The sequence below is a fragment of the Phoenix dactylifera genome, unplaced genomic scaffold, assembly GCF_009389715.1.
Source record: "Phoenix dactylifera cultivar Barhee BC4 unplaced genomic scaffold, palm_55x_up_171113_PBpolish2nd_filt_p 000284F, whole genome shotgun sequence".
In the NCBI taxonomy this organism is placed as follows: domain Eukaryota; kingdom Viridiplantae; phylum Streptophyta; class Magnoliopsida; order Arecales; family Arecaceae; genus Phoenix; species Phoenix dactylifera.
The window spans coordinates 465,341-486,553 of NW_024067768.1; the positions used below are offsets into that span (position 1 = coordinate 465,341).

Genomic DNA, 21,213 nt, shown 5'->3' on the forward strand with positions numbered 1-21,213 from the left:
TCGGCCGGTCCTACGACTTATATTCTGCTTGCCGCCGGGCATAGTAAGACCCCGCGAGGTGCAGTATGGCTTTCCGCGGATGTAGAATTCCCGCGAGGTGCCGTTTAGTATGTAGATGTGAGATGGATTTCTGTTCTGGATACTGGCCGGCATTTACATGATTAGTGTGGTGTCTTATCCTACATATGCATGTGACAGTAAGGAGTTGTTGCTGGTTCGCCTGGGGCGTAAAACCCACCTCCCGACAGCTGTCTAGTGATGATTTCAGCATATTGACACCTGATTTGTATGTTCCAGCATTATGATCTGTTGAGCATATTCATGAGTAGCATATATATTTGCTTGATTATTCCATATACGCTTCAGATGAGTTGATATTGACTGTGGTGATATTGATGATTTATTCCATATTCTCTATGTTGAGTTCATGTTCATGTTGTTATTGATCTTGAGATTTCATCTCGAGCCATGATTATATTCTGTCTCACGTGCATAGTACTCTCTACTCCACTCACTGAGTATTCATATACTCACTCCCCAGTTTGGTGTTTTTGATTGCAGGGCAGGTATTGTATAGAGAGGAGCAGGGTTAGAGATTGTCTGCTTACTGTGCCGCTCCATAGTATAGTATAGTATAATGTAGATAGAGGTTTATACCCTTTTGGTGTATTATAAACCTTCTGTTGTATATATTGTATAGTTACATTCATAGATCCTGTTGTGGATATGGGTTTGACCATGGATGGAATGGGAACCAGATTTTTATACATATGAGTTATATGCCTGAGATAATGTATTGATATATATTGTCCAGGTTCATTATGTGACGGATTATGTGATTGCTGCTCTGACAGGTAGTGTGTTGTATGTATTGAGATAATCCTGACAGGTCACTATAGGAAAAGTGATCATTTTGTGCATGCATCATGCCAAATTTTTCAAGATTCATTGATGATTGATAGGTAGTAGGGTTCTACGCGGTGGCTGGTGGCCTTATGCCTACCCGCACCCTAGGACCGTCGCGGCGGCCCGCCGGGAACGGGGCGGGGGTCGTGACATCAGGAGTCTTCTCCTCCATCGTGTGCAACAGGGCATGCCCGATGGGCTTAGGCCTAGCCTCTTCGGGCTAGCCTACAAGCTCAAGGACTGGGCTATTATACCTGTCTCACGCTTGACTTTGACTATTGAGACTTTGATATTGTTTGGGTGTTGAAAAGGCTAGAACAAAGCAAAATAATCCATTATAGTCATTATTCTTGGTGTTGATTTCAGTGGACGCAATGTTTCAGAAGCACAATATTTGGCATTAGATCTGGTGACAAGCCAGCTGGTGCTTGATATGGGCATCATGAAACCTCGTACTACTGAAATTGCTGTAAAAGAATACGTTTAAGATAAATAGCTCTAATAGATTGTCCTGGTTCTCAAAAAAAAAAAGAAATTGGATAAAGATTTGCTTCTTATATCTCTGTCAAATATAGAAAAGATTAGTTCCTTACAACCTCTGCTAAGTTTATCTAAACATCATGGGATTGAGCTCCTCTATTATTGTAACTACATCCATGGAAGATGAGAAGGTGTTTCCTCATGACAATCGAAGAGCTAGATAACCTCACATCTGGTAAGATATCAATTACAACTCTTATTTTCATTCAATTTATCTGAACACTCAAATCTAGCTTCAAAAATTCATGTTGGATATAAATATGAGTCAAATACGTATTGGACACTTCAATACTTATGAAGTTCTTTCATGATAAATTTTAAAATTGGAAGGGAGCTGAACTCTTCCAACAATTAATGAGTTTGATTCTCTATTTTGATATTAAAAACGTGTAATTGTTCTTTTTGAGATTTGGTAAGGATGTAGGTATTGAAATAATTAATGAGTTGATCTCCCATGCCTGCACTCTAGGCCATACACTCAAAGCCTAATGGTCCAGGAACTAATGCTTTTCATTATATCTTCTTTTGCTATTTCTCGCTATTATTTCAAAGCACATTATCTAACTTAAGCATCGAAGGACGCCCGACTACAGTCTAATGTTCTCTTCCCTATTCACGACTCTCTATGATAGATTAGTCCCCCATCTTCCACCATCGTGGATTGAACGGATTGATCTGTGCCCTCTATCCCTTCAGATAATCAAAATATGGTATTTGGGCATCAACAACATCTATATTCAAAATAAGTTTGTATTCATAATGGAACTAGTGCTATTGCTAAATCTACATGCAGGTAAAGTTGACAACGTTATTCTCCACTTAGCATGCAATCCTATGAATTGCACACTAAAGCTTTCATGAGCTTTGCATGCTAGGTTCGGATCCTCCGTACTGCACATCTATATTCAAAATAAGTTTAAGTTTATAGTGAAATTGGTGCTAAATCTACATGCAGGTCAAGGTGACAGCGTTATTCTCCATTTAACATGAAGTCCTATAAACTGCATGCTAAAGCATTCATGAGTTTTGTATATCAAGGTCAGACGTGTTTCGTGCCACAAAATGTTGTATAGGTCTGGATAGCTATCACATCATCCACCCATGTACAAAATGGATGATGTGGCAGCTATTCATTAGTTGTACAATCCTCTGTGGTGCAAAACATGCCCAAGATTCTAATTCCTGCATGCCCTATGCCGTACTTACAAGCACAATGTATATACCTTCTGTGGCAGCTATTTATGGTTATACATTAATCCTTTGTGGTGCAAAACATGCCGAAGATTCTGATTCCTGCATGCCTCATGCCGTATCTACAGGCACAATGTATATATTACTATTTAGTACCTAAGCACTCCGGCATCCAAAAAAAAGAACGAAAAAAAAAAAAGAATGATTCCAAAATTGTTTGTTGGTGGGAACCGTCACCCGTGGCATGGGGGACCTAACTCACGTGACGTGGTTCAATTTAACAAGTAAATCTGGTAGAAAACAACGCATAGAAAGACTACTTACCTGCCCTCATCTCTGATTTTTCTTTGTTGTAAAGATACAGAGATATGGTGGTTGGAAAAAATAAATGGCTCCACCTCATTCCACCTGTCGTTGTACCGTCTACATGATCGACAGCAGAGCATAAACCAATATCCCAAGGCATCCATCCATTTGTAAGATGGCCAGAATCATTGCCCTGGTGGTCCAAAGGCCATTAATTACATGATGCTACGAGGTGGGGATTAGAATTGCAACCTTGTCAAAATTATTTTTTTATTTACTATTTTATATCTTCTTTTTACGTTGTTGTTCGATGAGCTCATGCTTGCTTAATCTTACAAAACTATATGTCATGCTCCTAAACAAGAGTAGTTTATGTGTGGAAGGAAAGGACTAGTTGAATGTCATGCTTTGCATGGCTAAGATGACGGAAGATTAAGGACTGCAATATATATTCCTTGATAAAAATAGTAGAGACAATGGACTTACTACTTCATTCTAGAAGACATTGACACATCAATTATGTAGAGGGTGTCAATGGATTGAGGTGGTAAAGCCTCTTGTACATGTTATGTAGGATAAGTCAATGGGAATACGATGACCGGCGATCATGAATACTGCGAAGATCAAAGGTATGATTGAATGTGATTGAAAGAAACCCAAGCTTTTGAAAACAGCATGAACTCTTCGGTGATGTTCGATGAATGACCGTTGCTATCTCTATCGGCAAATCTCTGCCAATTCTATTAAAATTATAAAGAGGTATTACTGTTGTCTATTGCTAATTTCAAATACAACAATGGTTTAGTTACTTTAATACAACTAACAAAGATCGTAGATTTCAAGCAAAGTAAATGGCCATCGCTGTAGATGACTTGTAGGCCATTCCAAAGCAATATCTCAAGTTAAACGTCACCACTAAGGCATGTGCAGTCTCGTCCCTTATGTCAACACCCGCACGTCGAAAGTGTTTGCCTTTCTTTTATTTTCTTTCAAATATGCAATCCAAGTAATGAAGACTTCTGGGATGTGATGAGGATTATTAAGCTGGCCTCCATTATTGTAGTTTACTTTTAAAAGAACTGCTTCCGAGTTGACATTAGGATGCATAGACCACCCATAAATGGCCCTAATTTATCGTTCGGGTCTTATCTTTCTTGCACGAAAGAATGATTTAACTTCGTTCACAACATCAATTATTGCATCGCATCTTGCATAGATTTTAGAGCATTCAAAATTTTTTCTTTTTTATAGATTATAAAGTGATTATTTCACGATCCAACGTTTGATGTCGTAAAGAAACATGAATCGTTTGTTCGTGCAAAATATGCAACCCGAACCCTAAACCATACAAAGTGTTCTCTCTGGTCCCCTAGCCTAGAGAGGTCCCCGCCATCATCCATGGCCATTCATGTTTTGCATGATGACCTATGATGAAACAGGATCTGTGCCATACATGGGACAGCAGCCTTGGAATACATTTGCCAATCCCAGGCCATCACGTAATACACGATAATCCAAGTACAAATATATACTGCATACATGTAGTATATAAAAATTTATAAATATAAAGAGGATAGGCTATATAACTTGCATTAATTACTTTCCACCATGTTTGACTTATACTTGTTTTTCTCATGCATGCTTTTTATAAATCATGTTTGTTCCCTGCGGTGATTAGAGAGAACCACTTTTCCAGCAAACTGCAATGAGGAATTTGCTTTGTTATCTATTAAATTTTTAAGAGACTTTTTGCATTATTAAATCTCAGGCATTAAATTTCAAACAAACAAACTCGACAATACAATCTTTTTCTATAAGCATTTGCAATACACACACACACACACAAAAGATGGTAAGATGGTAATGGTAGTCTCAAGTTTAGTTCAATGAAAACCAAAGAGAAGGTCTTAGAGTTCAATAGGTTGAAAAAAAAATCCCTTCACTCTTTCTCTCCCTTGTTTCCTAAAATTTATTCATGTTTGTTTGCATCCGGTTTGCATTGAATCATCATTCCTCTTGTTAATATCTTAATAATTTTTTGTAATCTTCCCCCACAACCTCCCATATCTAGTTTTCAATTCTTTACCATCCTTTTTATAATACCTTGTTATTTATTGGGTGTATTTTTACCAAATTTTTGCCTCTTTATGCATCCTTTTCTGAGCAAGAATGATGCATTACCAAGCTTGTAATTTGGTTTAAACTGAAATTGTAGTCTAGCTTTTCTTTCACACTAGAATCAAAGTACTTCTTATTATCAATTATCTTATATTACTTTACTAATTTATCTTAAAATAATAACTTATCTTATAAAATTATAAAGATAAATGATGGATCTTTGATTTTAGATAATTTTAAAAATTTTAAGTAATAACAAGAAAATACTCTATTAACTATTTTTTAAAAAATGTTACGGGTTCTAGTTGTTGACAAATAATTGCCATAAGGGGAAATTGATATAAGAAACATTAATAGAATAAAATGTTGGCTAAGAAAGGTACTGAAATCAGCAAATAAGAACCGTTGACCTGAAACAAATAAGAATATTGAAAAATATGCAGAAGAAAATCTTAAATATCCATCAAGAAATCACTAGAGAACTAGTTTTTATTGAATTTCATTAGTATCTCAGTTAATGGTAACATAAGTTTAATGCTATCTTTCAATTTGGTATTAAGTTACGCTACTTTGAGCACTTTTTAAATTTTTTCAAGTATTGGAAAAATACTATAGACATATAATTTCCATACAAATGGATGAAAATATTTTATTTTTCGTAACAAATTGAAAAGTCATAAATATATAATATCAAAATTGATCAAAGAAGAATATCAAACTCATTGTAGACCACCTTGACTATGTCGAGTAGGTCTAGATATGGTTTTGATGCAAGATCTACCATATCCAAGGCTCGATTCCAATCGTAAACTTTCATAGACTATTAGTTGCATGTACAACATTTGTTTGAGTTGCCCCTTTTATTCTAGGTAATTTTTTGAGATATAAAATGCTAGCCCATCCTTAAAGGGTTTGGTGTACCTAGCGATTGAGGGCAAATATTATTTTTTGGGTTATAAAATATATCTAGCAAATTAAATTATTTTTTCTAGAAAAAACTTCGATTAAGAATATCTCATAATCCAAGAAAAATTAGGCAAAATAGCAGCATACAAAGTTGACATACAAGTCAAAATCTATCTCTAAAATTTTTTTAGCTTTTCTTATGATTATTTTTACTAGTGATAACTATTGTAGAAAGTTGTAGACCTCTTCCAACTAGAAGAGTAATATGACCTAGATTTTATTTGGCATACCTCACTAATATAAATAGAGGCATTATAATCTCTATCAAATAATTAATGAAGCAAAAGAGGATCTAACACCCTACTTTTGAAATTCTCTTATTTTTCATTATTCTTTTAAGAGCTTCAAGTTGAACAAATTGAAGAAAATCATTTCCTATTCTATCATATAAAACACACACACACACACACACACACACACACACACACACACATATGATAAAAAAATTAGTTTTAGTTTATCTTATAGTTTATATGTTAACTACATAACTAGTATAATCAATTAGAATTTAGTATTTCAAGTATGGCTCAACTAACATCTTCGTAGCTAAATTATCATGTTTTCTTAATGTCTGCGAACATGGAAAGACTTAAAGTTCAATTCTAGTGTATAAGCTAACATGTTTTTGATTCCATGACACCCACCAAATAAATATCTAAATCAATCTTAATTTAATATCACATTTATTTTATGATTTATGAAAAATAATAAATTTTAATTGTTTATCAAAATCACTTTATATAATCGAGAGGAAATCTCTACTATGATCAATGTGATATATACAACAAATATGCTGCCTTTTTCTTATTACAACAATGTCCTTTTCAATAATATATGCATGTAGATTGCTAAAACCTCATAGTGGGACATAATATTATGTTTATAACATTTTATCAATATAAGATTACAACAATTTGGACACAAAATTTCTATACATGTAAATTTTCAAGTCTTCTTTATTAAATTAAATATTTCTAAGTTTCCTTTATATTTTTGATAGGCATATCCATGTTCTTTTTCGCATCTAGGCTTTTTTTATTTTCTTAATATTTGGGTAAAAAAGTGGTCGATAATTAGGTCCGATAGCCTAGGACTTGATTATTTAATTTGATGCCACCATAAAACTATGTTTCTATAATTGGTATAAATAGTCAAGCTGGTGATGTCTTTGGTTGTTGTACCAAGAGACTTAGGTTCATATATTGCCTTCATTAGGTTTTGGAGGGTTAAAGATATCTCGGGGAGAACTACCCCCATTATGCAATTTGTTGCCTATGGATCTCTTCTATCAAAAATAAAAGCATGAATAAACACCTACAAATCAATTATAAATTGCAGTTATTTGGACTATTTAAACTACGGCTAATTGTATTTTATTTGAACTTAACCTAAATACATCAGCCATGCTTTGATAACATTGCAAATCAAGCTTTCCATGCAAATTATCACCTTGTGTGACTGTTTTTGATAGAAACACATTTTGTAATTGTACCAATAAAGTAATTTATCATTTCTTTTTGCAAAAGTGTTATTGCAAATGATCTCTCATCTTATATGTGATTGTAATTGTCTACTGCTAGTCAATCACTCATAGAACATAATGCATGCCCATGAAATCTCCTCGATCTAATGTATTATCATAAACTCTTCTTATTCAGTAATAGCACTTAATTTATTTAGCATATTCTGAAATATGGAAATTAGCTATTTATCCATTCATGTCTCTTTTCATTTTTAGTATAATCACCACCAATGTACTTTCCCACTTTTTAGATACCTCATCTTGTGCTTCGTTCTATTCTAAAATAAAGAAACAACAAGATATAGTGTCTTTTGTAGACAAAATATATGAATTGTTGATGGATCATTAAGTTCAAACAATCTTGGAAGTTTTCTAATACAAATGAAAAACATATCCTATATTAACTTTTTCTTCACAGTTTCTAAAAAGCTAGTTATTTCCCAAGATATCTTATTACAATATTGCATCTATTAATTTTTGATATTTTGATAATATCCTCTCTAAGCCAAAAAAATATATAATTATTTTCATGAAACATTGATGAAAACTATATTAGAAGTTTTAGGATATTTTTATCTCTTTGTTCTATTCTCAATGTACTAATGATCTAAAAGCATAGAAACTATTAACACTTTTTGAGCGTTTCTTAAGATGATTAAAAAAAAATAAACTTAAATTTATCTTATAAATGGACAAAAAATTACAATTTTCCTAACAAATAAAAATTGATTATATATGCAATAATATTAATTTAAATTTATATTACAACTTACATATGTTAAATATGTGCTAGTATAATCCATCTAAAAAGTATATTTTAATGATGCCTCTACTAATATCTTATGCAGCTAAATCTATTCCATTGTTTTAATACATGTAAACTCAATTTTATTCCATAAACTAATATTTTATTGATTCTATACCATACTTTTTCTTTCTAAAATACAATATGACACCAAATACTTTTTAGAATCTATTTATGAAGTATAAATAATGACCAAATATTTTTCTAAAATTAATTTATGTAGTCTACAAGAAGGTTTCCATATTGTATGTATGTTGTATTTGTTCTACTTTATTGGGTTATAATAGTGTGCTTCGTTATTATATTCATGTAGATTAAGTGTTCTCTATTGCCAAAATCTATGCTCGCATGATGAGATGTGGTAGTGGTATAATGCTACCATCATTATTAATCTCCTACTATGTAGTCACAAGGATTTAGCCACAAAATTCACATTCAAAGAAAACTTTTGCTTCTTATTAGGGCTTTTCTACTTTCAAAATATTTCGATTAATAATGGTGCATAGTTAAATCCTATAGGCTAATTCCAAGTTATTTAACTTGGCATAATCTCAATATCATGTCCAAGTAAGTGGTATGAATGGCCAAGTTGGTAAAGTTTTTAATAGATATACCACGAGTCCTCTACTTCAAATTCCATTTTCATAAGATTTTGTGAGGTTTAGGACTTAGGATTATATGGGAGAGGAATACATCATAGTGTGTAGACCATTATCTATAGGGTCTCTTCTACCAAGAAAGCAAAAAAAAAAAAAAAAAAGACGAACAAAAATTTATTACTTAACTATAAGTTGCATCTAGTTGGATTATTCGAATAATGGCTCATTATACCTAGGAATGGTAGCAGATTAGGTACCCGCATAATTTGCTCTACCCGTATCCGAATCCGTTTAAAATTCTATTATCCGAACCCATTGGAAATTCGAATTTGCCCAAAAGTTTCAAACCATCCCATCAAAAAAGGAGAAATTCATCACGTGTCCTATAAAATTTTGCTAAATGAATCCTATTAAGGTTCGAGATGGGTCAGATACTCAAAAAAAACCGTCCGGCTGCCATCCCTAATTATAATTTTTTTTAAGCTTGAACCACACTTGTGGGCCATGCTTGATGCCATTGGAAATAATATTTGCCGTGCCACTAATTGTCTCCTATAATCATTTTGTTGTAAGCATATATTGAATTTGTAATTGTAAAGTGTATCTCTAACTTTTTTTCATGCAATTGTAATTCCCTAGTGCTATTTAACCATGTACAACGAATGAAGCATGCCCAACAAACCTCCTCCATCGCTTATCTCATCAATAAATAATAATTTATCATGTTCCCATAGAAATTCCTTTTTTTTTTGTTACTTCTATCTTAAAACAAACTAAAGATAGTTCGTGGATAATTAATTTGGTAGCTTTAAGTCTACTACGGCTCTATGAATTGTTGATGATCATTTTTTTGAATATTTTTGGAAATGTTTTAATGCCAAATACAAAACATATCCCGTGTTAATAACTTTGTTGCTCCAAGGCCAACCGTTTTTGGTCATATCCTCCAAGTATTTAATGGTATCCAATAATTTCTGATATCCGGATGATTTGTTTTACTAAATCAGGTTGCGCGTATTGTGGATTTACTTCTTTTACCAAATTACCCCACTTCCCATCCTTATCTCCCCACGTCATCAGTTCAATATGAACCGTTGGATCATAATCCCCAATGGAAGTCCTCCATCGAATTGAGGACCCCTTTAAGAAATTCACCCGTTTCCTGAAATGCGCCCCTCGACATTTCAGGAATCCGAGCCTCTATAATAATTAATAGTTTCAATTTAGGGTCATTTTAGTAATTGCAAAGGTACCCAGGTTGGCCTCACTGCTCTTAGCTCAGCCATTACCCTTTGGTTAAATAGGAGATAAGATAAAAGGAAGATCCGAAAAAGGAGAAAACGAGAAGATAAAACCGGCCGTGGTTTCGGAGATCTCCAACGCCCTTTCTCTCTCGTTTTATTGTTCTCTTTTTTTCTTTTCTTTTTTGTAAACTTACTGTGTAAATGCGTATCGCCTTCCCGGTATATCCGCGTCTCCCTCGCGTTTCCCCCTTCTTCTTCCCGTCTTCGCCGGTCTTTCCCCAGATCTTCTCCCCCAAATCCCCTTCCGGCGAGCGATCTGCACCAGTTTCCGGGTTTCTTTGCCGACTTTGCTGCGAAGACGCGGATTTGCTCGAGGTTACGGGGCTCGTTTTGGTGGAGTTTTGGAGTTTTTGGGCGGCGGAGGAGGAGGAGGGTTCAAGCTTCCGGCGGGGATGGTGGCGAGGATGATGAGGTGGCGCCCGTGGCCTCCGCTGATGTCCAAGAAGTTCCAGGTGCGGCTGGTGTTGCGGCGGATGGAAGGGGTGGAGGCGGAGGCGGCGGAGAGGGTGACGGCGGAGGTGCGGTGGAAGGGACCGAAGGCGGCGCTGAGCAAGCTGCGGCGGACGATGAAGAGGAACTGCACGAGGGAGGAGGAGGTGAGAGATGGGTCGGTGGAGTGGGACGAGGAGTTCGAGAGTGTGTGCTCCCTCACGGTCCACAGGGAGAACTCCTTCCATCCGTGGGAGATCGCGTTCGCCGTCTTCAATGTGAGTACTAATTTTAGCCCTTTGATGTTTCAATTGAATTCTTTGTTATATTTTACTCGTTTTCAGTTCTCTTGTTTTTGTTTTCTTTGTAATTTGTCTTTCTATTAAGGAGGTTTAGCTTCTCCTTAGATGCATGTTTTTTTCTATTTTGAGTAGTATAGTTGGCTTTTTTTTTGCTGCAACCTATATGCACATTTTTCATTATATGTTAGAGATTTTCTATCTGATTTTTTTGACCAATTTGTGACAGCTAATGCTCTCTCTCTCTCTCTCTCTCTCTCTCCATCTTTTTGGTACATTTAAATATTTAATACAAATGACATCTTACAGCTGGAAGTTAGGGTTTTTATTTGCAAGGTCAATGATCTTTTCTGTCCTTGCATGAATATTTATCTTGGCATGTATTTCTTTGGTATTTTTTCTGTTTGATGTGCTTGAGAAGATGATTGATTTTTCAATCTTACTCTCCCTTTTATTGGCATCAATCTTCCATCCATCAAAAATTTTGTTGATTGAAAAGTTTTTCTTTTAGATGCCTCCTCTTCTCCAATATGGATATTCTTTGGATTATCAACGGGAAAAAAGGTTTCTAATTTTATCTTTTATGAATTTTGCCCCTTCATTTAAGCCTTTTTTTGGCACTTATGATTGCAAGTCCTTATAAAGTATCTAAATTTTTATCTTGATGCATAATCTAGAGTTCGGACCAAGAGGTTAAAGTGTTAGAATTTTTATTTTGTTAAATGTTGTTTAGTTTTAGAAACACGATTCTGTCCTTGGTTGAGAATCCCCCCTCCCCCAAAAATTTTGAGCCTTTTTATATTTAATAGAGGTTTGGGTATTTAAAGAAAGGGAGCCTAAAAATAGAAATTACATCATGACATTGTGGGAAAGATCATAGGGCTGGAATTTTCTTCTTAATTTGGAAATTGTAATTCGGGCTTTTCAGGGATTCATTAGTCTTATTGCTAAACAACAATAACCAGCTATAAAATCTTTTGTAAATGTAAAAAGGACTATCACTGAAGATCATTATTTTGTAGCCAGCCTTCCAAAATCTGTGCATGCGCCATGGATAGCACTCAACTGGCCTCCTGCAGGTTCCATGAATGTGATTTGTGGGATGCGTGGCCAGTCATGCGCAAATTCATAAATGCACAAGTTCACCTAAGTTGATGCCTGCACATGGTCATCACCTTTTCCCTTTGAAGGACCTTCTCATTCACCCTAACTGAAACATAGGAAACTTACTTTATTTAAGCAACTTCTACAATCATAGTTTCTAAACATTTTTTCTTCACAAAAACATTTCATCCTTTTCATCTTGTTATCACTATCCATAAAACAAGATAACTTAAAAAACTGCAATGGAATAAGTCATGACTAAATTACAAATGAACTGAAGATATGTTGCAAGAAAGTAATAAAATAACCAAAAAATAATTAGCATTTATTCCTGGTATTTCAAACCTTGAGTTCTATGATTGAATTGAGACATTAAAGTTCAAATTGTTCGCTGAAAAATGAATCTTTTGAATAACATTGTTTAAGTTCATCTTGGGCTTTGAAATCATTTTATCAACTTAGGGCCTTTTTTGAAACTCCCACTGCATCCTGCTGGATCATCATGAAAATACCATTGGGGTGGGAGAGGAGGGCATGAGAGAGGGAGAGAGAGAATGTAGGGGTCACCAGGGTTTATCACAGTGGGATTAAAATGAAAAAGTCCTCTTGAATTCTTTTTTCTCTTTTTCCCTGCGGGGACAGGCACTTGCAATCACCTATCCTCTCCTTCTCCTTCTCCCTCTTCCTCTCACTTTCCTGGTCTCATTCCTCTTCCCTTCCTTTCTCCTGCTCTCTTCCAGGATGATCCTGCTGGATCTGTCAGGAACTTCCTAAACAGGGCCTTAGAGGGAAACATGCTAATTGCTGATTTTTGTATTACAAATGTGCTCATTGTCTCATCGTTTGGCCCTTTTGTGTGAGTGTGTCTGTGTTGCATGCATATCTTGTTTATATATCGTATTGACCTCGTTTTTCTTGGGTTTTAGGGTTTGAACCAAGGATCGAAAAACAAGGCATCTATTCTTGGAATGGCTTCATTCAATCTGGCAGAGTTCACAACTTCAGCTGAAGGAGGGATTGAGTTGAACCTTCCATTGTTGCTGCCTGGTGTTGCTACTGGGTCTCCTCCATCACTTCGTGTACGTCAATTTATTTATTATGCTGTGATACCTTATTGCATGGTACGACATAATGATATTTCTTGAGCATTCTTCTTGTATTTTCCTGAACAAGATTGCTCATATGATTCCCAGTTAGTTTACTACAAGAAGGCTAATGCTGCTTAATATAGTTATGGTGATCATTCCGGTACTCTGTAGCATAATTGTACTATCATTTTAATACATTGTTGATTTTATTATATGTGTATTTAGTTCCCAGTTTTGATCTGAGGTTTCAAAATTTTGTCTCCACTGAAATCATAGTTTTCTGACTTGGGAAGCTATTCATGTTCCAGCTGGTTCTTGGCTTATTGGAATTGAGAACATCCCAGGAATTGCCAGAGATGGTGCAGAGGCCAATAGTGCCTGCTCCATTGTCCCCTTCATCTGGAGATGCTCTCTCTTCAGAGAAAGATGAGCTTTCTGCTCTTAAAGCGGGATTGAGAAAGGTGAAAATTCTTACAGAGTTTGTGTCAACCCGGAAGTCTAAAAAGGCATGCCGGGATGATGAAGGTAGTGAAGGCAAGTGCTCTGCGAGGAGTGACGATGCAGAAAAAACATACCCATTTGACACGGACTCTGTTGATGATGATCTTGATGAAGGAGAACTGGAAGATGGGAAAGAGGATTCTAGTATTAGGAAGTCGTTCAGTTATGGCACATTGGCATCTGCTAACTGTGTTGGGGGTTCGTTGTACTGTGATGCGAGGACAGATGGGGAATACGAGGACTGGGTCTACTATAGTCATCGAAGATCTGATGTGGGCTACTCACATGTGGAGGAGACGGCATCACCTGTTCCTGAACAATCTATGTTGCAGACTTCAAAAAGGAGTATCCTCCCATGGAAAAAGAGGAAGCTAAGTTTTAGATCTCCTAAGGCCAAAGGCGAGCCACTATTAAAGAAAACCAATGGAGAAGAGGGAGGAGATGACATTGACTATGACCGTCGGCTGCTGAGCTCTTCTGATGAATCTCTCTCTGTGGTGGTATGCTTCTTTGCTGCTATATTTTGTTATTGCCTTGTCATAATCTCTCTATGGGACAGAAGTAGGACATGTTTAGCTGAACTCATTGTTGTTCTTTGATCTCGGATTTGCTATGCTATGTTTCTTCTTAATGCGGAAACTGTCCTTTTAACATCTTTTTGAGTTATAAGAATGTTAATAGGTGGCCTCTTAGATTGCTTTTAGGTATAGAGAAGGTTGTTGAATGTGGGTATTCATTGTTTTATGGATTCGTCACAATTTATTTGTTTTTTCTTGTTCATAAATAGATAGGAAGTAGCGAGGAGGAATTTTAAGTCTCTTGGTTGATTTTGTTTGCAGAGACAAAAGGTGGACGAAGATGGTGCTACAAATCGCTCATCAGTTTCTGATTTTGGTGATGACAGTTTTGTGGTAGGCAGCTGGGAGTCAAAGGACCTAGTGAGCCGTGATGGTCACATGAAGCTTTCCACCCAGGTCTTCTTTGCATCGATTGACCAGAGGAGCGAGCGAGCTTCTGGTGAAAGTGCATGCACAGCTCTAGTTGCTGTCATTGCAGATTGGTTTCAAAGAAACCGAGATATGATGCCTATCAAGTCTCAGTTTGACAGCCTTATTCGAGAAGGTTCTCGTGAGTGGAGGAACCTCTGTGAGAACCAAACATACCGGGAGCGCTTCCCTGACAAGCATTTTGATCTTGAAACAGTTCTTCAGGCGGAGATCCGCCCACTTTCTGTTGTTCCAAGGAAGTCTTTCATTGGGTTCTTTCACCCTGAAGGCAGTGATGATAACAGTGGCTTTGACTTCCTGAATGGTGCCATGTCTTTCGACAACATCTGGGACGAGATCAACCAAGGTGGACCAGATTTTCCGACTGATGGAAGTCCTCACCTCTATATTGTGAGCTGGAATGATCACTTTTTTGTTCTCAAAGTTGAACATGATGCCTATTATATAGTAGACACACTTGGTGAGAGGCTTTATGAAGGGTGTGACCAGGCTTACATTCTGAAGTTTGATGAAAGCACAACAATTCACAAACTTTCTGGCGAGAAGAAGACTGCTAATAGTGAGGCCACAGGAGCTGGTGGTGCGGATGGTTTGACGCAAGAGCAGCATAGTGGAAATGAATTTTCGGAGGGGGAGCTTGTCTGCAGGGGGAAAGAGTCCTGCAAGGAGTACATCAAGAGCTTCTTAGCCGCAATCCCAATTAGGGAACTGCAGGCTGATATTAAGAAGGGGCTGATGTCTTCGACACCTCTCCATCACCGACTCCAGATTGAGCTCCATTACACAGAGCCATTCAAGGAGGTGAGTGCAGCGGTGCTGCCACTAGCAGCAACGGAGACAGTCCCTGAGTTTTCGTGGCCATTGGATCCGATAGCAGCATTTAACCTAACACCAGCAGTTGTCGTATAGAGAATGGAGAGTTACTTGGTGTAGGGCTGGCTGTCCTTTCCTTTAACTTGGATTAAGTGTGTTACATTATAGGTAGCTGCTGTCTATTTGAGATGGATGGGCTAAAGCAACGATGCCCATCAAAGAGTGGTCCTATCTTTTCTATGTTTCTTTTTCTTGCATTGATTTTAGCTGATTTTTATGCTCTTGTTATATGTCATCTGCAGCCCTCATTTTGTAAAGTGGTTTTTAGTTGTCTGGACTTATCCAAGTGCCTGATAAACTGCATAGTGGCATGTAAATATCCTTAATGGATGGACTTATCGTTTGCCGGTTTTACGAGCTGCTATTTCTTAAATTTTTTTACCGATACTGCATGGAACTTAAAGTTTGTTCAGACCTTGAGTTATAAACAGATCGATATTGTCTTGTGGATGGAGCTTCCAAACTGGTTTTGCTAGCCGAAATGCCCATCTATAAGCAAAAAGCTGTAATGCTCTCCATCAAATGCCCCCAGATAGGTTTGTTAAATATGCGGCTTTATATGGGAAGTTGCTTCAAATCATTTGCTTTCCGTATCGCTAAATTAAATATGATGCTAAATTACCAATCTCATTTATGATTAATATTAGTTACATAAGATGTAATTTTCTGATATCTCATTATCATCTCAATCAAGCCTTTCAATGCATTTACGACTTGAAATCGATTGTTAAAAGAATTTGCATACTTAGATTTTGCCGACCAGCCTGCAGAACTTTCAATGTTAAATTATTGCAAATATAGCCTGCAGAATTTGCCGTTCCGCATATTTGGAAAATATAATCTTTTGGGCCTAGATTCGGCCCGTTAATGCCTTTGCTCTCTACTCGACCCATTCCCCTAACCACCGCGGAGGAGCTGACTTCAGGACTCTAACGGAGCATCGGAAGTTCCCCTGTCACCCTTCTATTCATGTCTTCCCTTTCTCCAATTCCTCTGTAGTTGACATAGAGGGGGCAAATGGAGGATTGTGACATGGCCCACAAGATTGCTGGGCATTTGCTGCTCAGAGTTAGGAGATGGATCCGAGATATGGATTGTCCGAAATGACATTGAGCATCGGAAGGATTCTCTTTGAAATCATTGGAACTCTAAATCTTCTCATAATAAATTTAATGCAAATTTAATACAAACGGCTTACAATTTGCTATTTAGGAGCCAGCTGATAATGTAGGTTGGGTGGAAGATCAGCACAGCAACCATCTGGTTGCATCTTCCTTTGCTCATGTCGTCTTTTGCTCCATGTACGAACTTAGACTCTATCTGACTGATGATTCTTGCTTTGGCAAGGTTTAGTCCATGTCTTGGGCATTGATGGCAATGGGATCTTCTACCGCATCCAGCGTACATTATAAGGTAACCTTGATATTTTCTCCTGTCTCTGTTTCACCCCATCTCTTGAAATGCACCTACTTTGGACATGCTAAATACTGGTTGAATTAACCCAAAGATGAGAGAGGGAGAGAGAACGCTTGGTTTTGGCTTCATTTTAACATTGTAGAGCACTATTCTACATATTGTAGAGAGAACTTGATCAGCATAAACCTCTTGTTGGTTATTTATTTACTTTGCTGGAATAAATTTAAAACTTCACGAGACATCTTAAATTTGGTTTCATATTTATCTTTTTAGGTTGGAAAAATGGACTAATCTAGTGGACTTTTGTTGAGTACAACAGCCACTAGTAGAAATACAATTTCCTTTGTACGTCAAAATCTTGTTAGGGTTAATTCGTGTACCTACTTTGTGAGAGAGCTTGAATTCAGTTTCACATTAAAGTTATGACTGTAATTTATAGGTAAATGAAAGGGGATAAAGAAATGATTTGAGTATATAAGGGAGACTAGTGCTTTATATTAGTGCTCCATATCATACCAACCTTATGAAATAACTAATTACTTTATGCTGCAAGACGCAAAGTTTTTATTTCGCAGCTATAGGAGCATTTTCTCTTGCTCCATTCTCTTCCATTTCTAGTGTTTCCTCTCTTTCCATCTTGGATAGAATAACCTTCTGCCCTTGGTGCCCAAGCTGGCCAATAGAACCATGCACATCAAAATTGAAATTAAGTCCACACATTAATCGGCATGCAAATAGCCAACCTGTGCAGTGCTCCCTCTGTTTCAATAGGTTCAAGGCAAAGGGATGGCATGATGATCATCCCTTCAAACAACATGGCCCTGCTTGGTTTCATTTCTTCCCTTTAAACAACATTGCACTGAAAAGGAATTCAAGGCTTGGACTCGGTTTGTAGAGCCAAAATGCAGATCATGCCCTATTGGAGCGTGGATCGAGGACCAACTCCGAGCTTGACCAGTCAGGCTCGCCACCTATAGTCAATTTGCCATTAAAGAAGCAATCAAATAAACTTTATATTTTTGTTATCAGCAATTATATTTGGTACAAGCCAATCAAATTCAGTCCTAAGTAATGCTACTCTAGCCCAATTTGTGGTGCCAAATAAAAATTGTATGCCTTGCAGCATAAGGGAGTTGGTTAACTCATAAGGTTGGTATAACCAGTTGTAAATGCATTGAAAGGCTGATTGAGTTAATAATGCAAAACAATCGATCTCAAGATATTATAAGATTACATATTCTGTAACTAGTATTAAAAATAAATGAGATTGGTAATCTACTATCATTTTTTCTTTTGGTAAAACTAGTATGATGTTTAATTTAGGAATATGGAAAGTAGATGATTTGAAGTAACTTCACATATAAAGCTGCATATACAATACATCTAGTTGGGGCCATTTGTTATTAAAATACATAGAACAGAGAGCACCCCTTAAGACAAGCATTACTTTTTTTTGGGTTAGAGATGGGCATTATAGCTAGCAAAACTGGCTTGGAAGCTCTATTAATAAGAAATCATCGATCCATTTATAACTCAAAGTCCAAAAAAATTCTAAGTTCCATGCAGTATCAGTAAAGAAATTTTAAGAAATAAGTAATTAGGGAATAAAATTCCTCTACCGCGCACCAGAGAAAATCATATGGGGCAGTCTTTCTTTGCTGCTATGTATCCTATTGCATCTATTTTAAAGTGAAAACCAAAGAGTCATTGTGGGATAAGACTCCTACTAATGGAATTAGTCCATCTTGTGATTAAAAAAAACAACATGAGGCTCTCCACCCATATCACTCTGTTCTTTCTTGTCAAGTTGTACTTTCCTCTTTATCCTTCCACGAGGCCTTCCTCCTTTTCCCCAAATCTCTCTCCCCTTCTTCGAATCTTCTTCCTCGTGAAGGCGTCTGTCCTAATTGTGCATTACACGACCATCGAATATTTACTAGGGAACACCATGTTCTATAGATTTACCTGGAGGTATGTATTAGGTCGCTGTTGAGTTTAAAAAACGTATCAAAAACCCTTCATGTGTGCATCACCTAGACATATACTATGTACTGATATACACGATATTCTGAAAATTACATATCAATTTGCTTGAATTTGTATCAATTTACCTGAAGGTGTATGTTGGATCGTTATTAGATATGTATCAAATAAGTTTAAAGTATGTATCAGAAATCTATTGAGTTTATATCACCTGGATATGTACTATATACTGGTGAATACAATATTTTAAAAATTGTGTATCAACTTGTCTAGATATGCATTAATTTACTTAGAGATATGCATTAGGTTGCTACTGAATATGTATAAAAGAAGCTTAAAGTATGTACCAAAAACTTATTGAGTGTATTACTTGTACGTGTACTATGTAGTGGTGAATGTAATGTTTTGAAAACTATAAATCAATTTGCTTGGAGGTGGGTATGAGTTGTTGGATAACTAATTTGCTAGTTGTAAACCATCTATACATATACAGGTGAACATAGTCCATAGCCACAAGGAGGAAGGAACTTCGTATTTCGGAGGAAAACAAACTTCGGGACGAGAAGGAAAGCCTCACAGATGGATAAAGAGGGAAGGATAGCATGATGAGGAAGGATAGAGGGATACGAGCGGATAGTCTCATTGATAATGCTTCACATATTTTCTTTTATTAAGTCATAGGACAAATGGATTCTATATGTAGGAGGAGTCTCGTTCCACTTCGACTCTTCAGTTTTCACTTTAAGATAGATGCGATTAATACATACCAAGAAAGAAAGATCACTCCATACGATCTCCTCTGGTGCGCGCATCATAGGATTTTTGTTTGTAATTAGCTATCAATGCATTCATGTCAGCCCGCAAGATGAAGAAGGGATGAGAGATGTTAGCTTGTTGGAGGTTGACGCTAGCTTGAGGGACTAGGTGATAGAGGATAATAGCTCAAGTAGGTTTTGCTTTCTTCTAGCTCTAGCTCAGTTTGAAGTTGTTTCCACTCTCAGCCTTCTTGGGTTGACACTTGATTGCATCTTCTTCAAAGTCATGACACCTTTCTTTACGTCAGAAAAGAAAAACTTCCTAATTTCTAGGTGCTCCCCTCATGGCCTTCTATCCACATGATCTTCCCAAAAATTAGCCAACATCAATCTAGTTGATAACTAGTTGATTTTTCTTTTTCTCTTTTTTTTTTCCTTTGTCAGATTAGTTTTTTTTTTTTTTTTTTTTGGTGGGGGGGGGGGGGGGGGCGGCGGGGGAGGGAGGGAGCGGAGGGGGGGTGCGGGGTTAGGGGGTACATGGGGGGATAGTTTAGGTGAGGACTTTGTGAAATATTAAAATAAAAAAACTACAACAGGATGTGCCGAAACTACAACAGGATGTGTCGCTGGTCCCATGCATGGTCCTGCAAAGTGTGGTTGATGGGTTTGGCTTTTCTTATTTGAAGTTTTGCTTCAAATCTGTTTTAGGTGTATGAGAATTAAAGCCGACAAGGAAAATGAGAGGAGTTGCATATATAAGATCAAAGAAATTGTAATAAACTTCTGAGCCATGCACCAACATGATTATCCTAGTGCTTAGGTTATCTGCTTATCAGTTCAGCAACAGGAGCAATTTAGGTCTAATGCTTATTGGATAAGTAGGTCATCTAATGTAGCATCAGACCATAGCATCACCATTATGATCCATGCTTGATATTTTCTCCTAGTTCTGTTTCACCCATCTCCTGAAATGCACCTACTTTGGATATACTAAGTACTAGTTGAATTAACCCAAAGATGAGAGAGGGAGATAGCACACTTGGTTTTGGCTTTATATTAACATTGTAGAGCACTATTCTACATATTGTAGGGAGAACTTGATCGGAATTAAATCTTTTTGTTGGTTATTTATTTACTTTGCTGGAATAAATTTAAAACTTCATATTTATATTTTCAGGCGGGAAAAATGGACTAATCTAGTGGACTTTTGTTGAGTGCAACAACCACAAGTAGAAATACAATTTCTTTTGTACGTCAAAATCTTATTCAGTTTTGTGGATAAACATGAAACTTTGTGAGAGATCTTGAATTCAGTTTCACATTAAAGTTATGACTGTAATTTATAGGTAAATGAAAGGGGATAAAGAAATGATTGAGTATATAAGGGAGACTGGTGCTTTATATTAGTGCCCCATATCATACCAACCTTATGAATTAACTAATTGCCTTATGCTGCAAGGCACAGAGTTTTTATTTCGCACAGCTATGGGAGCATTTTATC

The 21,213-nt window shown here is 36.6% G+C and overlaps 1 protein-coding gene across 1 annotated transcript; it reads left to right on the plus strand.

Moving 5' to 3' along the window:
• The first annotated feature begins 10,285 nt into the window (after positions 1-10,285).
• Positions 10,286-15,931, plus strand: LOC103714424. Its single transcript, XM_008801665.4, has 4 exons — positions 10,286-10,964; positions 13,016-13,168; positions 13,486-14,178; positions 14,518-15,931. Exons 1-4 carry the CDS (start codon positions 10,650-10,652, stop codon positions 15,592-15,594), a joined length of 2,238 nt encoding a protein of 745 aa, XP_008799887.2. The 5' UTR covers positions 10,286-10,649; the 3' UTR covers positions 15,595-15,931.
• Positions 15,932-21,213: the final 5,282 nt, after the last annotated feature.

Bases quoted from the DNA above. Each gene is read 5' to 3' on its own strand.
- LOC103714424 (XM_008801665.4), top strand. From the start codon at position 10,650: ATGGTGGCGAGGATGATGAGGTGGCGCCCGTGGCCTCCGCTGATGTCC. The intron at 10,965-13,015 runs GTGAGTACTAAT...CTTGGGTTTTAG, and splicing joins TCGCGTTCGCCGTCTTCAAT to GGTTTGAACCAAGGATCGAA. The intron at 13,169-13,485 runs GTACGTCAATTT...TTCATGTTCCAG, and splicing joins GGTCTCCTCCATCACTTCGT to CTGGTTCTTGGCTTATTGGA.